The 21570-nt window shown below is 43.3% G+C and overlaps 1 protein-coding gene across 1 annotated transcript in view; it reads right to left on the bottom strand.

Annotated features, from left to right (window-relative positions):
- Window positions 1-21570, bottom strand: part of LOC146626096 (RNA binding protein fox-1 homolog 3-like) — a 171604-nt gene that overhangs the window by 90608 nt on the left and 59426 nt on the right. The window contains exon 2 of the mRNA XM_085361150.1: window positions 11814-12062. Within this exon, the coding sequence (XP_085217276.1) occupies window positions 11814-12062 (249 nt within the window). The remainder of the gene's footprint in view (window positions 1-11813; window positions 12063-21570) is intronic.

Below are 21570 nucleotides of genomic sequence, written 5' to 3'. Positions count from 1 at the left end.
CTTAAATAATACGGAATATTCCATTTTAGGTTTGATGGAACTGTCCGTAAATGGTAAAGAAAAAGTCAGGTAAATCTACGGAAATATCTGTTATAGGGTTTACGGAATTGTCTGTGCAATAACGCCGAAATTTATGGAAAATACAGAATTTTCCATTTTAGGTTTGACGGAAATGTCCGTCAATGGTACAGAAAAACTCGGGTAAATCTACAGAAATATCCGTTTTAAGGTTTACGGAAGTGCCCGTACAATAACGGAAAAAGTGCTGGTAATTAATTACCAGCACTTTTTCCGTTTTATAACGGAATTTTTTTTAACAGTGTACACAGTCGAAATCAACACAGATCACAGACAGCAGTTCACTGAAGTCATTAAAAAAGTCTGTGCAGTATTTGGGAGGCCTGTAAACATTAAGAAACACAACTTTGGATGGGGCCTTCAGCTGTAAAGCCACATATTCAAAAGACTGAAAACTTCCAGGAGATAGCTGCTTACATTGAAATGATTCATTAAATAAGACAGCGACCCCCCCTCCTCTCCTGCTCACCCTGGCCTCACTGATAAAACTGTAGGAGGGGTCGTCTCGATGAGAACAGCTCCACTGTTACTTTGGTCCAACCAAGTTTCATTTAAAAACATAAAATCAAGGCTGTGCTCAGTGATTAAATCATTAATTAAAAATGTTTTCCCAGCTAAAGATCTAACGTTTAATAAAGCCAACTTAAGTGTTTTAGAGGTATTATTTGCCCCCTCTTGTTTGGGAGCAGTCTGTGGCACACAGGGTATGTTTACTATATTTAAAGATCTTTTAGAGTGCAGCTCTCTGTGTTTTGACCAGGCCACATGTCTCCTGTCACCTAAAAGTACAGAAATTTTAAAACCTTCTAGTAAACAGGGTCCCAGCTTCTCCTGGGAAAAGTCACCACTGCCATAATCCTCACAGCCCGGACCCTCCACACATCACACATCAGACTGCGGAGACAGGGCATGAAGAGGAACTAAGGCTGGGCAATGTGACTTCGATTGCTCTGTTGAGGGTGGGGCTTGATAGCGAACCTTTGGCCGCTCTGGTGGGGGGTTTATGAGGGACAAAAAGGGATTGGGCCGGGGGGTAGATCTGAGCCCAGCACTGACCCGCTCCATCATCTCCTCAGTGAATTTCAGGTGTGGGGAGGAGGGAGAAAGGGAGGGGGAGGAGGGTCAAATCAAATCAAATCAAATCAAATCAAATCACTTTTATTGTCGCATCACATGTGCAGGTACATTGGTACAGCACATGTGAGTGAAATTCTTGTGTGCGAGCTTCACAAGCAACAGAGTTGTGCAAAATACAAGAATGGCTACATCTGAAACTAATAAATATATGTACAATATATAATAGTATATGCATTTCTGGATGTGTATACTAAATATTTTTCTACGTGTGTGTGTGTGTGTGTGTGTGTGTGTGTGTGTGTGTGTACACATATTTTACAAATTAAATAGAGTAAACAATGAATAGAATATATAAAATAAATAAAATAAAATATACAGAGTTGAATATGTGCAAAACAGTGGCATTACTGTACAGTATGGAGTGCATAATGTTAAAGTTCCAGTAGTGAAGCTGAGGTGTCTATGACGTGTTCAGCAGTCTGATGGCCTGGTGGAAGAAGCTGTCTCTCAGTCTGCTGGTACGGGACCGGATGCTGCAGAACCTCCTTCCTGATGGAAGCAGTCTGAACAGTTTATGGCTGGGGTGACTGGAGTCCTTGATGATCCTCCCCGCTTTCCTCAGGCACCGCTTCCTGTAGATGTCTTGGAGGGAGGGAAGCTCACCTCCAATTATCCGTTCAGAGCACCGCACTACTCGCTGGAGAGCTTTGCGGTTGTAGGCGGTGCTGTTGCCATACCAGGTGGTGATGCATCCAGTGAGGATGCTCTCAATGGCACAGTGATAGAAGGTCCTGAGGATGCGGGGGCTCATGCCGAATCTTTTCAGTCTCCTGAGAAAGAAGAGGCGCTGCTGCGCCTTCTTCACTGTTTTGTTTGTGTGTACTGACCACGTAAGATCCTCAGCCAGATGTACACCAAGGAACCGGAAGCTGCTCACTCTCTCCACAGCAGCGCCGTTGATGGTGATGGGGGTGTGTACTTCTCTGCACCTCCGGAAGTCCACTATCAACTCCTTTGTCTTTGCAACGTTGAGGGTGAGATGGTTGTCTTGACACCAGTGGGTCAGGGCGCTGACCTCCTCCCTGTAAGCTGTCTCATCACTGTTGGTGATAAGACCCACCACTGTAGTGTCGTCCGCAAACTTCACAATGATGTTGGAGTTGTTAGTGGCTGTGCAGTCGTAGGTATAGAGTGAGTACAGGAGAGGGCTCAGTACACACCCCTGTGGAGCACCAGTGTTCAGTGTGACGGGGGATGAGGTGATGCTGCCCAGTCTGACCACTTGGCGTCTGTCAGACAGGAAGCTAAGGATCCAGCTGCAGAGGGAGCTGCTCAGTCCTAGATCCTGCAGTTTCCTGTCCAGCTTCGAGGGAACGATGGTATTGAATGCTGAGCTGTAATCTACAAACAGCATTCTCACATACGTGTCTCTCTTCTCCAGGTGTGACAGGGCAGTGTGTAGTGTCAGGGCTATGGCATCATCAGTGGACCTGTTGTGGCGGTATGCGAACTGTAGAGGGTCCAGTGAGTCGGGTAGTGCAGAGCAGATGAAGTCCCTGACCAGCTTCTCGAAGCATTTGCTTACGATGGGGGTCAGGGCTACAGGTCGCCAGTCGTTCAATGAGGAGATGGTGGAGGATTTGGGTACAGGGACGATGGTGGCCATTTTGAAGCAGGCTGGGACTACAGACAGAGAGAGGGAAAGGTTGAAGATGTGCGTGAACACTCCAGCCAGCTGAGCCGCGCATGACTTGAGGACGCGGCCGGGAATCCCGTCCGGACCAGTAGCTTTGCGTGCGTTCACCTTCCTGAAGCACTTCCGCACATCCTCCTCAGACACAGTGTGCGCACTGACGTCATCCGCGGTGCGCACACTGTCCGGTCTCATGGTGTTCGCTGTGTCGAATCTAGCGTAGAATACGTTTAGATCCTCACACAGAGAGGCCGTGGTCTGCGGTGTGCTGGTTTTCCCTCTAAAGTCTGTGATCGTGTTTAGTCCCTGCCACATACTCCGAGGGTTGTCAAACTGTTGCTCCACCCTGTCCCTGTACTCACGTTTGGCTGCTTTGATCGTCTTCCGGAGTTGGTAATGTGCGTGTCTGTAGTCCAATGTGTTCGCGGAGGCAAAGGCGGTGCTCCGTGCTGCCAGTGCCGCGCGAACATCTCCGTTAATCCAGGGTTTTTGATTTGGGAAGGATTTAACTGTTCTGAATGGGACGACATCTTCCACGCATTTCCTGATAAATCCGCAGACTGAGTCTGTGTATTCATCAATGTCCCTAGCAGCCACGTGAAACATTTCCCATTCCGCGTGATCAAAACAGTCCCGCAGCGCAGACTCCGATTGGTCCGTCCAATAGTGCACCGCCCTCCGGGTTGGAGCTTCCTGTTTCAGCTTCTGCCTGATGGCCTCTCAGGGGTTTGGGGGACTGGGGAAGGTCGTGGTCCCTGGTGCTGGTCGTTGGTGTTGTTGAGAGAGTTGAAGGCAAATAGGGACCCATCTTCTTGCCTCAGATGTCTCTCCTTTCTGTGGGGGCAGATGGAGCTCCTCCTCAAGGTTTCTGCTGGCCTTTGTCTGTTCTTGGAGTACTGTTTGTTCCTCCTTATGAGATAACTCCTTGTTTGTCTCAGCCTTGGCACCAAGCACAGATGGATGACGTATGGAATAAAACAAGTTGGAGGTGAACAGTTTCACCCCTGAGTTGTTAAAATTAAATCCATTTGCTTTAAACAGATGCCTGCGTTCCCAAAAAATATTAAAGTTGTTGATAAAATGCACTGAGTGGTCGGCACATGCTGATATAAGCCATTTATTCAGTGTAAACAACCTGCTGAATCTCTCGTCTCCTCCTCTGACGGGCGGTACAGGCCCACTGATGAATACAGCTGCATTCAGAGAGTTTACAGTGTTTAATAATCCAGTAAAGTCCCGTTTCAGAACCTCCGACTGTTGTTTGGACACATCGTTTGACCCTGTATGCAGAACAATGTTTGTCACAGTTGGATATTCATCTGCAATTTGAAGAATTCTCTCCTTCAGGTTGTTGACCATATCGTTAGGAAAGCAGAGGACTTTAGTGTTCTTACCGCACATGCTTTGTACATCCTTTACGGCAGAGTCACCCACAATCAGCGTTTCAGGCCTAGCCTTTAGCGTTCCCTGTGGCCTTTTACTTTTCAACAGATTTTCAGACCTTACTTCGCTGCTTTTAGATGGATGGTTGTCCGATATAGATCCATTGTCCTTTGATAGTGGAGCAAATCTGTTCTGCAGTTTCACATTCAGTTGATTTGGAGGTTTGTTGTTAACCTTCCTATTCACGGTTGTCCAGTCCTGTTTCCTCTAGAAGAGCTTCTCTGTCTCGTAGGAAGTGAAGGCCAGTCGGTTTCAGAGATTTCAGCTCGCTGTGCCCTGCCTGTGATACGTCCTCCCCCTTCCAGGAGACATGATTTATGTCTTGGTTTTGCACCAAGACAGTCCAAGGGGGGATTATCGCTTGAGGATTTATAATAATGCACAGAGTCTACTTTCTTGGTCATGTTATCTGTGCTCCTTAGCTGTGTACTAGCTTGCTCATCGCCATTGTTTTGAGTCAAAGGCAAGGTTGTTTCATTTCCACACAGTCCATTTACCTCCACGTTTACTTCTAAGTGATGAATTTTTGTCTCCAGTACTGCAATCTTCTGCAGGAGGCTGTGGTAGTCATCAGTGGAGGGGGGGGGGGGGGGTCTTGTTGCTAGTTAGCCTAGCGGTTAGCTCGGTGCCCAGATGCTATAATCAGGCTTCAGCTTTGTGTAGGTCACAGACACACGGAGCGCTGAGGATAAGGTAACTATAAAAATGTTGCTGTTTCTGTTAAGAACACTTTAGTCCTAATGATCTATAAGTGTCCAGAAGCTATCGCAGGTAAGCTCATACGGAAAAAAGGGAAAAAAATCAGAATAAAAATCTATAAAAATCAATAAAAGAAGCAAAGCATTTAAAGAGCAAAGAGAGGAAGCGCCCACACTCACAAAAGGAAGGACAAAAAGGTTTTTAATGATTGGCTTGACAGAAAGACCAAGCTGTAGGGGATGTGAAGGTCAGGGTGGTTAAGGAAGAAATGCTAAAGACTAGGGATGGGTACCATGATGGCACCGGTTCTATCATAAACGGTAGTAACCAGACTGAAAAGCAGCGCACATTTCGGTGCTTTATTTCGGTGCTTTTTTTTCCTGAGATGTCATACACTTTGGATCTAGCCAATCATTATACCTTTGCAAGCGTAGTAGGCGGGCCCAGGTACGTACGTTCTGTTAGAGCAGAGCTACAGATTAAAAATGCCCAAGGCGAAGCGGTCAAAGTCTGGCTGTACTTCACAGCAAAAGATGCAAACTCAGCAGCAACAAGTGCTTTAAGCTGATACTGTGATACTGTCAAAGGAGGTAACACCTCAAATCCGATGAAACACCTGGCGACGCATAGCGTTTTTTTTTTTAAAGCCGAGAAATGCGCCGTATTTGATAGCTTGCTGCGAGACCTCACACTGAGCACATCTACTGCGGGTGTGGTGCCAGTTATCGGACCCGGAGTTAGCAACATCCCCCAAAAACCCGAAGAGGAGAGTCCTGGCCCCTAGCCCTGCCAGTCTAGCAGACATGATGACGGATGATGATGCAGCAGCAGCCGTTCTTCTCTGCGTGAGTAGCTTAATGTTGTTGAGTAATTTACGTTGAGTAGGCTAACCACGTTATTACATTAATGCATGTAAGGTGAACTACACTGTTACAAAAAACATCGTAAAACAATGGCAATCTTCTGGCAGCTGGGGCGCCAAAATACGACCGTGAAATAACAGAAAATAACTTTCCCATAAAAATACGGTTATTTTCAGTAATGAAAATAGAGTTTGTTGTGCTAATTTGACATGGGATTGTGCCTTTTCCAAGTGCTTTTAGACATTAAATTAGGAACATTTTTACGCGATCAAACAATGAAATTACCTATAAACAAGGTCAATGAATGTGGAAATATGAATCATAATACGTAAATGTACAGAAATATACAGTTAACAGTTGGTTTGAATAATAATTGATTGCATGCCCTGGGACAGACTGACAGGCGAGGCTGCCATATCACACCATCGGCCCCTTTGGCCATCACTAGTAGTCGGTAGGTGAAGAGTCCTGACCACGGACACAACGACGGAGAGTGTCCGAGCCGGGGCTTGAACCGGCAGTCTTCTGATCACAAGGCGAACTGCCAACTCTTGAGCCACGAACGGCCTAACTAGCAGCGATAATAATACTTATGTGATGTAACACAAGCTTATAGGGATCATGTTATATACTTTTCCATAGCATTACATTTGAATTCGATCTTTCAAATAACGGACAGATATTTGTGAGATCATGATACATTTGTGAATGTATTTTAACAATCTAAATATGCATATGTACAGACAGATACATTTAGTAATCATGACAATTATGTTGTATTACATTACAGTGATTTAACGTTAATTTACATTCAAAATGTGAAGCCAAAGTCTATTTATGTAACTTTAATGATATTCTAGACGAACAGAACATTACTGTAAAATGCACAGTAAAATACCTTCATATTAGGGTTTTTTTCCTACGGTCGCAGCATTACCCGCGACCTTGTTGTTAGTTCACATTCATTGGCCGATGCTTAGCGTCATGTTATTTATATTAATTGCAATTCCTACCTCTACATTTCTTTTTCAAAATATATAATTGCAATGTTTTACATTGTGGCATGCAGAGAAATCTTATCAAAAAAGCTCACAGAGAGAGATTGAGCTTGTTATTTAACCCCAAGCTGGTAGGGGGAGCTCCTTATTAAAACACTTGCCGTGCTACAATGTGCCTCAAGGTTCAACAACAGCACAACAGAAGTCACTCATGGTACAGCACTCTCTCTACAAAACAACAACTGTCAGTGACGCTGCACCACGGCGTAAACACAACATTCAAGATAACAGTTAAAAGTAACGTAACCATAAACAATAGAACAAGAACATGTTCCCTTCACCCACCAATAGAACAGATGTTCCCTTCACCCTGGCCAAAAAGGCTAAAATGACCAAAGAAAAAGAGGGAAACAGCTAAACATGAGAGGTGTTTGGACAAAGTTAGTGTTTTTTCCATTGATTAAGCACTGCTTCCAGCCAAGAGTGATACCATATATGCCCCATAGCTGCAGAAAAGGCTAACATTGTTATCTTTTTACAAAAAAACAGCTGAACATGAGAGGTTTTTGGACCAATTTTGTGTTCTCCATTCTTTAAGCACCGGTTTGAGCACCGTTTAAGCACCGGCACCGTTTCAAAAGTACCGGTTTGGCACCGGTATCGGATAAAACCTAAACGATACCCATCCCTACTAAAGACACTAGATAGTGAAAAAATGACAAGAGTGAGTTGAGAAGACAGAACACATCCTTTGAGGAGATGATGAATGAGTAAAATGAGATGGAGAGGAGAATGAATGGAGTGAATCAGGAAGTGTGGAAAGGTAGTCGGTCCAGATGACATACCTGTGGAGTTATGGAGATGTCTAGGAGAGAGGCAGTGGACTTTTTGACCAGATTGTTTAACACAATCTTGGAGAATGAGAGGATGCCTGAGTCTTTCAGAACCTTGTCACCTGAAATATGCCAATTCAAAAATATCAAGTGTGTACATTATCTGTTATGTTTCAGTTAATATTTATATATGGTTTTTCTACTCTGAGCAGTCAAAGTGCTTTTAACTACAAGCCTCATTCATCCAAACACACACCAATACCTGGGCTTTGTATACCTAAACACCTCGTCCAATGTTCTTTCGCAAAAGTAAAACAATCAATAGAGAGCAGACTTCCACCTTTTGTTTAACGGGTTTAACAAAAACATTTCATTACATTTTTCAAAAATGTAAGTCATTGTAATACATCTTTGACAATAAAGGTAGCAAAGTTTTGGTATAAGGTTGGTATTTCTATGTCTAACCTTGAGTGTATTTCTTCCCAATCCTGCCAGCACTGTCCTTATATTAACACCATTTCTCACCATGCTCCAGGCTTAGTGGCCTGAATATTTGCTTGTGTAACCAGTGGGAAGTGGTGGTGCATAACTATAGTGTGGACTTCCTTAGTACTGCATGAATGTGTGTATGTTTGGAGGTCTGTGCTGAAATGCAGCACATGGCTTATAGAGACACCAGTCTATCTGTGTGTGTGTTTATGTGTGACTAGCTATTGTTTTGCATGCATTTACTTTTACATTACATATATTTACATATGTTGTGAAAACAGCAAAATTGAAGTCATCTTTACGTTTTATGTTGACTTTTTTTCACATCAGGGTTTAATGGCAAGCAGTGCTAGTTCAGTGAGATCTAAAAACAGATATCGGTTAAATCCAAAGTGACAGTCATCTCTCTCATTCCATCTCAAACGACATATTGTCCAGTAGCTTCTCTCGCTGCTCGTTTACCGTATTCTTGAATTACTACCATCTTGTGGTCTCAGTTGGCTGGTGCCTCTAGCAGTGTGCTCGACTCTCCTCTTTATTCCACCAGAATTTGTAGGATAGAGCACATTTCATGTGGATGTTTGTTCCACTAACAAAAGCTCTCAGCAGCCTTTTCTGGCTGTTTGCATCAATGTGAGTGTTTGGTCTGTGATGGGAAACTAGTATGCTAGACAAGTTGCCACTGGCTTTGCTTTCACTGCTCTGAGATAAGTGGTGATACATTTAGGGAAATACACCTAGCATAAATAAGTACATAAGCACTCTGGGATTTATCATCTAAAAAGATATGTTTCAGAATCAGAATCAGAATACTTTATTGATCCCTGGGGGAAATTATTTTTTGTTTGTCTAGCTATGCCAGTCCGTATTATGTAGTGGAGAGAAAAGTGCAGTGTCAAGACGTTTTTAATATCTTCTTTAGCACATGCTTTGGCTCTGCTTAAATAAATATCAAACTTGCATCTAAAGACCCGGTTGTGGAAATCAATACTTTATCCATCCATCAATTCGCTTCCGCTGGAGCCTATCCCAGCTGTCATAGGGCGAGAGGCAGGGTACACCCTGGACAGGTCGCCAGTCTGTCGCAGGGCCAACACACAGAGACAGACAACCATTCACACTCACTCGCACATTCACACCTAGTGGCAATTTGGATTATCCAGTTAACCTATCCCCATGAGCTGCATGTCTTTGGAGGGTGGGAGGAAGCTGGAGTACCCGGAGAGAACCCACGCAAACACGGAGAGAACCCACGCAAACTCCACACAGAAAGACCCCGGCCTGATGGTGGAATTGAACTCAGGACCTTCTTGCTGTGAGGCAACAGTGCTAACCACCGTGCCACCGTGCTGCTCGATACTTTAGATTTTCAATTTATAAAGATGAATCTTTTTAATGATTATAACAGGTCGTTCCAACCAATTACAGTATCAGAGCCTTGGGGCTTATGATCCTGGCCATGAATTCAACTGTATACCAAAGTATTCTAGAGCCAAATGTGAAGCTGACAGCTAAAACTTTTTCCAAATTCGATCATGCAACAAGACAATGATCTAAAGAACAGCAGCAGCTCTTCACAATGATAAAGAAAAGAAACAAAGGGTTGCAATGGCCAAGTCCAGAAATCCTCCTGTTTGAATTCAGTGATATTAAGGAGCGTGGACCAAATACCTCCACAACAATGTGAGATCTAAACATTTATTACAGTTACAAGCCATTGAACCATGGGGTGTATACCAGACAGCGTACTACAGATGTCTAAACCTTACGTCCATTCTCATGTACCTTGGTTATCAGCTTCACTTGGTTGTGTTGACTGTTAATGGTTACATCATTGGCTAGCTGGCTTTGCCTTCAGGTTGACTCCATGGACAAAAGCATTGCTTCTTAACTAATGAAATTCTTTATTTCCTGTTCAGGAGATGAGACTGTCATTCACTTTTATATACAAACGATCACTCTGCCTAGAGTTCATAACCAATGTTCCCTCTAATTTTTCACACACAAACTCCCTGAGCGTCCCTTGGACCACTGTGAGCAACATCAGACGTGTGCACTGTGGTCACGCCAGCATCTAATCCATCCAAGTTACGGTTTATTAAAATAATCAAATTACAGCATTTATGTTAGACTGCTTTTAATTAACTGCTTTATCCCACTTGCAGTGAAAAAAAAATCTAGTCATTGGCCTGTGTAGCACGTTAACATTGTTTGAAGTAAAAATAACTTGAACTCCAATTTTGAAAACACAACTTTATTTTTTCTTTTTTTATAAAGCTCTGACTTGTATTATGAGTCTGTGGTCTGGGAGAGAGTCTGTAACTTTGTCTGCAAAATACAGGATATAATGACCAATGTTGGGCAATTAATTATATAGTTACTTCTTCAAAAAAGTAACTGAGTTATGCAAACAAAGTTTTTTGCAGCTATTTTTTTAAAATGCAACCAGCAGCGTTTTTTTTTAACTATTTACAGAACAATCAGCTGTTCTGCATCAAATCTGATGCCACACAAATTATTTGTTTCACTCCAAAGAATAATTTCTGTCCACTATGAGATGAAGGAGAACAACAGCCTGATACCTGCAGGCCTGACAGCAGCAGATGTGTCACTGCTGTAACACCTGTAACATTCAGCAGTCGCTTCATTGTTCTGACACACAACAACACTATTGACTACACTACACACTAACTACACACTAACTACACACTAACTGCACACTAACTGCACACTAACTACACACTAACTACACACTAACTGCACACTAACTGCACACTAACTACACACTAACTGCACACTAACTACACACTAACTACACACTAACTACACACTAACTGCACACTAACTGCACACTAACTACACACTAACTGCACACTAACTACACACTAACTGCACACTAACTGCACACTAACTACACAAGATTTGTGCTAAACGTCGCAAATCTCTCACATCTCAAAGCACCGCCGAGTTTGTTTTTGCTCACAGGCTTTCGTTTTTACCGTTTCTTCCTGCAGTAAATATAAACAACGACAGTATTCAGGAAGAAAAACAAACATTGCAGATATTTTATCATAACTCTGGTTTTACGCGGCCGATCAACAATTTAAAAACTGGTATAAAGTCCACACTTTGTCCGTCAGTTGTTCCGTCTGTCCTGCTCACATCTCCAGTGGTTGTACACGTTGTCATTAACGTGGCTTCACTCCACATCAGCCGCTTTGCTAAAACATCGATGTCGGCACATAAGGACGCTGTCATAGCCAGACAACGACGTTGATTAGCTGCGTATATACGAATGTGAATCGCATAATTGGCTGGACTGTGGGATAAGGTGGCCTCGTTCTAATCCCATACAGGAGCAGCCAGTCACTGACTCACACTGCAAAACAGGATTGTTAAAGTTTTAATTTTAATTTCAGGTTAGATTTTTTTTTGTGTGCGCAACACAGATTTTCTGTGTGTTGTGTGTTGAAGTCCTGCCTCTAAGAGCACCTCTGTGATGATGGATTACGAGGCAGAAGAACAATCCACGCTTCAAGTGTTATGTTAACCAGAAATGAATGAAGTCTTATACGCGAGCTGAAGCTCATTGTGATAGAAAAGATAACTAATGCACAGGAATGTGTGAATACAGACTCACCGATACTGTGTTAGTAGTAAGAGCTGGAGTGCTGCTGTCGTTTCCTGGCTGCTCACTCTGTGTGTGTGTCGCCGTGTATAGTGTTAGGGTATGCTCGCCCACTGTGCTTGTTCCCGTGTAGTCAGCCGGTGGGTGGGTGTGGGGTGTAGCATACTCAGCAGGAATCCCGTTCTGTGAAGGAGGTGGATACTGGGCTTGTGGGAAAGGTTGAGCCATAGCTTCAGGGGGAGCCGGGGCCTCTTGGTTACCCTGTGTGGATAAGGGCAGAAAAGACATTATTAAGAGTGGATGTTTTTTAACATACTCATTTTTGAGTCATGGTGGCGTCATTGAAAGGTATCCAAAGTGTCAACAATGGTCAAAAGATTTGTACAGGAGCCTTGAAGTGTCCTCAAGTCCAGAGGACGATGTGCTCGATGAATGTACAGGTTATCTAAAGCACTTTGACTAAGATTAGAAAAGCGCTGTAGAAATGCCAGTTTATTTTCAGTTTATTAGTGTTGTGACGATGTGTGATGTTAAACTGTCCAATCAAATTCTTAAACTCAGGCAATCCATGTCAGTTGGTCTGGTATGTGCCACGACTAGGGCCAAGCCTCTTCGTCTTATTCTGACATCGAGCTTTCTTGCTGCAGCTCATACTGTCAAACCTGCAGCTTGAAGTCTTCTCTTCACAGCTGAAACTGAGACTTTCTCACTACGACCACGACTGAGCTGCTTGAAGCTGTTGTCCTGTGAGCCGCCATCACACAAGCTGTTAACTCTCAGAAACTTGTCCTCTGATTCAGTTTCAGGCTTGCAGACCTCTTCCTGTCACAGTTTGTTTCTGAGTGCAGAAGGAAACTGGCCTCACTGACACCTTGACTTTCTTTGCAGTCTCTCTGTAGGACAGACCCACATTTATAAGTGTTATGATGGTCGGTCTCTCTTCCATTGTTAATTGCCTTTTTCTCACCATTTCTGCAACAACACTACTTTCTGCAGTACGATACTGTTCAGCTGATGCTGACGAGGGTCTGGTACCACAATGTGTTCAACACTGCTTTATGCAGACAGATGGGGCTGCAATTAATCCAGAAAAGTTGGAACACCTGTAGGAATTAGTAGCACCAGCTTTCAAGGCTTGAGCAACCTCCATTGCTGCAGAACAGATTAAATTGTTAACCCATGTTGTCCCTGAAAAAGGCCTTTTTGTGTAATTCTGAAATGTACATTATGTTTCAGTTTTGGGCAAACTTACTTCTTTTTTAACCTCTGGCAGTTCCCCACTTACCTTTGTACCATTTCAAGCTGTTCATCACTTGAACGACTTGAATTGCGATAAATAACTGGAAAAACTGGGCTGTTCTAAAACCTTTGAACAGTAGTGTATTTTCTTCAACACTGACATTTGACCACTGATTTGGTCAGAAGCCTCGCAGCAGCGGTGTGGTCAACCTACAGATGTTCTCAGCAGTTTTGGTTACACGAGTAAACAATGATGTGATGAAAGAAGTGCATGAATAATGATTCAGAGCATGTTCAGTTCAGAGCACGACACAATGGTAGTTAACTTAGATGATAAGACAACAGTGAACCAGAGATTTGATCCATAGTGAGAGTTGAGAGTTACCCCGAGATTCCTGACAGACGACTCAACAAACAACCTGAGGGGACTCTCACTACACAAATCTGTCCGAGGCACACAGACGTACTTCTGTTTAATCTTCATTCAGAGAAAGCTGTCAGCGATCCAAATTTTAATGAGTCCAGTCACCTATTCAGGAAGCTGAGAAGCATATTGGGGGTTAAAAGAGATATATGATTGAAAATCATGTAATGGGTGAATAATGCAAGTGCTTTGATTGCTCTGGATAGAAAAGCGCTATATAAGAACCAGTCAATTTACCATTTAGTTAGTTCACTTTATTAAAGCTGCATTAAAGATGTCTTCAATAAAGCAAGAGACGAAGGGGAAAAACAAATGAAATAAAATCCAAAATATCACAAATATACATGAAGGCTCTCCACATGCTGCCTTCTCCACAGATATTCAGTGTAGCCCAGTCTGCATGTGGAGCGGGGCTCATACCACATTTACGACTCAGCATGTTACTCTGTGCATACAGTAAGTGGCATTGTCTATAAGAGTCCATATCATTAGACAGATCATCAGATATATAATGTCCTAAGATTTCATAACTTTAAGAACCGTACCACACAGACACAAGTCTTCCCTACTTCTGGCAATCAAAATATTACTCTTCAAACTCTAAAACATATCGAGAGCAGACCCTCAGTAACTGTTTAAGGCCGGCACTGTATGGAGAGAAGATCACTAAATCATCTGCATACATCAGATGGTTCACTATGGTATCACCATATACATCCTGTTACACAATCAAAAAATAGCTTTGATAAGAAAAATCTATTTAGACATTAAACAAAGGAGGAGACAAACACCAACTGCTCAATTCTGCTAAATCCTTCTGGGAACCCTTGTGTTGACTAGTGAATTGTAGTTCACTGTTCAAAGGTAAAAAAAGGAGACCTGGCCCCGAAACACCACAGCGAGGCCTCCTCCATGACCACACATGTGATGAAGGAATAACCATCCGGGAAAAGTTCAATGAGGGATGAATAGTCTGCCTCACAGCTCAGATTTCAGTAAGAAATAAAAAATTAATATTTGGAAAGTATAAAATCGTTCAGCAATAATAATTTATTAGCCTTAGATAAAACACCACCATGCTAAGCGAGGGGGAAGATCCTCCAGCTTCAGGACCTAAATCCTGGTGGAGGGCCAAACACTGGGAAACTGGATGGACCCTCGTGAGGTAGCACGGTCTCAGAGAATCAGGCCTCGCATGTCCAAGAAGGGGTTTGGCAGAAAACATCCCCTCCATGGAAGCTGTCTGAGCACAGGGAATCAGAAACACTCAGCATGGCTTACCAGCGAGACCCCACTTCCACAACAAGCTGAGCTTCACCTGACACCTGCTCTTCTCCTTCTTCTGCTCCCTGGTCTGTGCACACCCAGGAGGACACAGCTGAGGACGCCCGAGGAGACGAGGAGCACCAGCAATACAGGGTAGAAAATGCTGACCCATCAAAATCGGACAGATAAGAGTGTCAGGTGATCATAAACCAAGGCAGTCAAAACGTTATTTACACAGAGTGAAAACAGGACTATGACACTGCAGGACAAACTGCAGGTGGCAGCGGCAAAACCAGACACAGGCATCATTCTGGAAGATGCCTGTGTTTGGTTTCAGAGTTTCCTTTGATTCTTTTCATACACAGATGAAGATAAAAACTGCTGCAAAGGCATCAGGTTACCATTACAATAGATTTGAGTTTGCTTCTTCTATTTGGAGACATGCGATTTTTTTCCTCCCTTTTCTTATGTTGAGGTTAAATCTGCACACACACTTCTTTTCACCTTTAAATTTTAGCCTGCAGTTATATAGTAATGAAAGAAAGACCTTGGATATTGTTGGTTATGTGTTTTACTTTTAACCCTAAACAACTGTAATGTCTACTTGTCTAAACCTTAACCGTACTGTTACCATCGATCCCTAAACCAGTAACAGCAGCTTTAATTTAAGGTCAGTATACTGTGTCAAAGTATCTTCCCTTGTTCCACACATTGTGCCACACAAAATACAGTTTTTAATAAAGAGGTGGGGCCTATTTGACAGTAGCTCACAACACGAGTGATGCACACACACACACACACACACACACACACACACACACACACACACACACACACACACACACTTTGCTGTGCTGCTGTAATAATGGAGGAGTAGGGACGTAGTCTGAGGGAGAAGCAAAGGGTGAGGCAAAGGGAGAGAGAAAGGCTGCTTGAGTCAGTGAACTTCCATCATCCATCAAAGCGACCGAGGCGCTGACGCACTGACACATCCCCAGATCCTTGTCGACAAATTGCCCTGGTAAATGATTCCTCTTATCAGTGCAATCATACATCCGTCGCTCTTTTCCTTCATCCATTCATCTGTCTCTGCATCATTCACATATTTCTCCCTCTCTCACTGTCTGGTTACATTTTACAGCAAATTTAAATAAACATGATTTTAAATGCATGAAGGGTTTACAAACATTAATGTTAAAATAACAGTTTAGAAATGGCTCAGAGTGTGTGTGTGTGTGTGTGTGTGTTTCATTTACTGTCCCTGCATCAACACTGTATCATGATTGTTGTCTTTGATTTTGGTAATAGCTGCGTCGACTGTGGCATAAAGAATTACAAAATTATTTACTTTTATTAAAATATTTATTATTGATTTGTTTGAAGAATCCACCTAAATTTTATGCACTACAGCAGGGGTGTCAAACTCAAATACACAGTGGGCCAAAATTCAAAACTGGAACAAAGTCGCGGTCTAACGTTAATATTTATTGAAATATATTTATTCCTTCAGATATAAGAATGAATCTTTTCTTATGGACATGTTTTGCTGAAAAACTGAATAAACAAAGCTTAATACTAAACAATATATATATTAGCTGTATAATACCAGTAGGCCAGCTCTAATAGGAATTTGGTATGGCTTAGCGGGCCAAATGTAATTAGGCTGCGGGGCAAATTTGGCCCATGGGCCAGAGTTTGACACCGATGCACTCTCAAAGTTTACAATCTATGTTACAGTATATGACTAAAAATCTGTGTAAATAAGTGAAATTGGTGCTAATTATTTTTTAAACGTTGTACAGGATCTGATGAATGCAAAGTCTTCTTTTTTGTTCTTGTTTTTACAATTTTGTGAGCAAGAAACAAAAAACAAACAAACCAAAAAAACCATTTATTTATTTATTTAAAGTTACGCTGAAACCAAGCACACCATTGTTTTTCTTGTGACATTACCAATAAGTCTGATGTGTCACATGGCCCTCTTCCTATTGAAAAAACAGTTGTGTCCAAGATGGCTGACTTCTAAATGGTCACCACCCATCTTGAGGAGTTTGCCCCCTCACATATACTAATGTGCCACAAACAGGACTTTAATGGTAAATGGCCTGCATTTGTAAAGCGCTATTCTAGTCCCTAAGGACCCCAAAGCGCTTCACACTACATTCAGTCAGTCACCCATTCACACACTGGTGATGGCAGCTACATACACGTAATAACAGGGGAATGGTTGGTGATTTAGCCACAGCTGCCCTGGGGCGCACTGACAGAGGCTAGGCTGCCGGACACTGGCGCCACCGGGCCCTCTGACCACCACCAGTAGGCAAACACGGGGTTAGTATCTTGACCAAGGATATTTGGCATGCAGCCCGGAGGCAGCCTGGGATCGAACCACCGACCTTCTGATTAGTGGCTGACCTGCTCTGCCACCTGAGCTACAGCCACCCTCATATCACCAACCATTCCCCTGTTATTACGTGTATCCATATAAATGGCCCACCCTGTACAAAGTACAAATGTTTCATTCAAACACAGGTGGAAAATTGGAAATATGATGATTGTAAGCATTCCTGTCAATATAAAATTGTATTTAGTAGTCAGTATAAGCTTTTTAATGATATAAGTTTGATAGAATACTGCATAATAACCTTTTGATGACTTAGGTTGTTGTTCACCACGAAACTTGTTCTGTTCTTTTCAGATCAGTTTCTTCCCACAGCGATAGTAAGAGCTGAACGAGCAGTTTCACCCCCTACAAACCGCACACGCACACACATACACAACCACATATGCACATGCTCACGTATCAACATTCCACTAAACAAATGTATTCATTGTTGTATTACTCTTCTTGTGTATAAATAAAGACAAGTGCAAGAACATAGCGCGCACGTCACAGGGCGGCCACTCTGGTGTGAGCGCCCTTGCAAGTAAAAACTGCAGCATGTGTGTTTCTACTCTCTGACTCTCAGCTGAAGAAGTTTCTTTTAGAATAAATCTCGTGACAGTTTCTATAGCTGTTGGAAATGATTAAAGATGCAATTAATTAAAAAATCCAATTTTAAGGTTCTCTGGTCAAGATTTATACATAAACTTGTTCCTGTCTGTAAGAAGTGAGGACATGTCTGTGTGTGCCTGTATGTCTGTGTCTATATGTCAGGTTGGGTATCAGACGCCACCTCTCTGGGGACATCTCAGGCCCTCCAAGGTTTGGAGGCCTATCTCCACCCACCACCACTTCCCCTGCCGGTGGCGGACTCCCTCAGGTGTCGGTGTGTTGGTGGTTCTTTGTGTCTGGGGGTGGGCGTCCGGGTACACACCGGCTCACTCCTTGGCGGCCGCTTGTCGGGGCCTGGGGCTCGCTCGGGCCCCTTTGGAGGTGGGGTGCCCCCGGCCTCTCGGCCTGGGGCTCGGTCACTCAGGCGCAGCTGGGGGCCGGCGGAGCTCACGGGCGCGTCACTGCAACTCCCCCTGACTTCTGCTCCGCGGCTGCTGAGTGAGCCCTCATCTGGGACTCTCCTCAGCTCTTACTGGGACAGTGGCGCGGCTGCCCCTCTGTTGGTCTTCCATGGTCTCTTGTGTTCTGGGGGCCTCTGGATGTCTGGAGTTTTGATCTCCTCCATACCCGCTTCACACCCTGGAGGACGGGGCTGTGGCCCCCCCACACTCCCTAGCAGATCATTACATGGAGAAACCTTTGGAATGCAAGCATGCTGATCCACACAGGTATGCACACATGGGTATTCACAGACGCGGACTAAAGCTTTCTTGGCTGCTGCCTCAAAGCACACTGTGCGCTGTCTATCTTGCGTGCTGCACAATATCGTTTATTATTTAGTAAATATTGATATCTATGACTAGCTAGTTTATTGTGATGGTGCTTTGTTTTCTCTATTATTATGTTGCTCTTTGTTGTTTGCTGTCTCCTCTGTTTTTTTTTGTTTGTTTGTTTTTTTTTTTTTTTTCTCCATACAGGTGACCCAGGAGTTCTTTTTTTTTTTTCTCTCTCTCTTCCCCCCCCTTCTCACCGTCTCTTCTCCCCTTTGGTTTTCTTTCTTTCTCTCCCCCTCTTTCTCTCATTCATTCCCCCTGTCCTATTTATTAAAAAAAAAAAAAAAATAAAAATAAAAAAATGACAAAGGATGAACTGAAGCTCTGCCATCACGTAATGTCGCATACTGCTGTTTCTGATGTCATTTAGAAAAAAAAAAAAAAAAAAAAAAAAAAAAAGAAGTGAGGACATGTAGAGTCCAGAGAATTTTCAGTTTGTTTCAGTTTTATTTACACCAAGTCACAACAACAGTTGCCTCAAGGTGCTTTATATTGTACGATAGATTTTACAATAATAAAATTTTGAAACTAAACCTGACTCTTCTTCATCAGAGCTATCCACACGCCTCCTCTTCAGTCTGCACATTTCACTCTTTATTTTCTTAGATTATTCTTCACAGTCAGGGCTGCTCAGGTCAGCCAGCGAGCTGTGGTGGGGTGAGAAGTCAGCTACACCCTGGACAGGTCGCCCGGACGAGCATAGAGAGACAGAGAGCCCTTCACATGATTTAAAACAGCAGTTACCCCGAGCAGCTGCAGGGAGGAAGCTCATGTGGAAGAAACACAAACTCCAGACAGGTGGAGGAGTCCAACCCCGGATGGCTTCACTGTGCTAACCAGCGTGCAGTCATGCTGCTTGTTTATGAACAAACTCCTTCTTCAGTTTTTTAGGTCATAAAATATGAGCTGAGGGTATTTTCAACAGATTTACAGTATTTATAGTCAAAATGGCCCTTTGAAGGCTCCTGTGTTAAATCTTTTTTCAAACCTGTTTGCATTGTTTGGCTGTTTTTTGCTAGTTAAGACAAAATTGTGTTTTCATTGAATTTTTTAAATAATATTTGAATTCTGTTGGAGCTTTTTTTTAAATGTTGCTTTTTTGTTTAACACCTTATGAGTCTGTTTTAAAAATGTGCTGCAGAAATATAACAAAAACACGTGAAGCGTCAGTGACACACATCAAGTCACACATGTAACAGTAAGCTATGATCAAGGGAGCCAATAACATAATTATTTAGTATCAGCGTTACATGGAAATATCTTCTTATCTGTTATGTCGAATAAAGTAGGCTCAGTGACATCGTCAGGAAACACCTCTGTCTGATGACAAGACGGGTTTAAAGAAAGAAGAAGAGATCAGGACGACTCTGCATCAGCATCATCGTGAGGAAAGCTGCACGACTTTACACTACTGATCATTTTCCTGATGTGAGTACCAGTGTGTGTGACAGTGACCCAGTCCCTGTAAGTGAGTTATGAACGAGTGTGTCTCACACACACACACACACACACACACACACACACACACACACACACACACACACACACACAGAAGCAACAGAATCTAATTTAACACTCGGCTGAGCAGAGATTGCCTGACACTCCCAGTCCCTCACCGGCCGTGCGGGGATACTCCACGACCCGAGCCGTATGTGTGTCAATGAGTGTGTGTGCGACGATAGTTACAGAACAAAAACGTAGGCAGGAGAGAGGCACAGCCAGAGCAAGCAAGACAGAAGCCGTGTTCATTCAGAGCAGAATAGAGCAGTGAGTCCAGTGCAGAGAGGAGACTGTTTAGGATTCAGAGTGTGATGCAAGTCCACTGGCTGCCAGCTCCCCGTAGATCTGCTACATGATATTCACTAACCCCTGTAACAGTTGCAAACATATGTAAATCTGCCTTTGTGCCCAATTCAATCAGACCCTACACAAAGCTTGTGACACTGCAGGTACACCCGGCTGACTATGACAAGCTCAGTGCAGACACACACACAGGGAGGCTTTGTGTGTATAAACAAGTCTTGGTTCTGTCTTGTAGAAGATATTTCAAATTAATATTGCTAATACACAAAAAGTCTACTTATATATTTGACATTTAAATGCAATCTAAGTTAAAGCACAATTTTACCATTTTCATCCTTTATAGGAGTTGTGTGGCCTCGCACTTCTTTATACACCCAGGAGCTTCCATGTAATATTCACTGTTGGGGGGTGTGGTTGGTGGCTCGAAGCAGTGGGTTCGGGGTGTGGTGTCAGGGAGGGCAAACATCATCTAATCGTGCCTTCCCTGCTTCAGCAGCGGCTGGATGCGAGAGGAGGTCTGAGCGGCAGAGAGCTGGAGCAGCGAGAGCTGACAGCACGGCTGTGTGAATAAGTAAAAAAGCTGAAAGTGAGCATTCAGAGCCGTGTCGGTCCTTCTGCATCACAGAGCAGCTTGGGGTTCTTGCTCAAGGATACCCAGACCAGAGCAGCCAGGACTGGATCACCTCCACCTGCTGAGCTACAGCCCACTCACAGCAGCCAAGCTCCAAGTCAGTGACACAGTGGCACACACATGGCTGCAGGAGTGCTTGAATCCAGTGTTGGTGGGAAAAACATCACAAGTCAACTTCAAAGCCATCTACAGTGCACCAAGTGTTCCAGTGAACATGCATCAGTGACCTGCAGCGTCCCTACCAGGAACATCCCCATGCCACTTTGAACAAATACCACATGTATGATGCGCCTTCAATCAGGACTGAAGACAAAGTTATTTAAAAGCCAGAAACACATATGTAGGAGATCTACAGGTACCGAGGTCTGATGGAGCCATGGGAAGCAGGTTAAACAGTATAAGTGTTAAAGGCTGTGACCCCAAACTGGAAGAACTAGCATTAGCAGATTCAGAGGTCTCCCACAAGCATCCAGGTACAAACTGTAATTCATTTGTGTTGGTTAAAGGTGCAATGAGAAGTGCCAGTGTAGGTCATATTTCCTTCTTTCATTGTCTTAGGCTACGTTCACACTGCAGGT

This window comes from Diplotaxodon limnothrissa, linkage group LG8, assembly GCF_057381915.1.
Source record: "Diplotaxodon limnothrissa isolate DT_005_m linkage group LG8, D_limnothrissa_male_GT1.1, whole genome shotgun sequence".
Lineage (NCBI taxonomy): Eukaryota > Metazoa > Chordata > Actinopteri > Cichliformes > Cichlidae > Diplotaxodon > Diplotaxodon limnothrissa.
The sequence above is the reverse complement of the archived record's forward strand: the minus strand, read 5'-3'. Positions and strand labels throughout refer to the sequence as shown.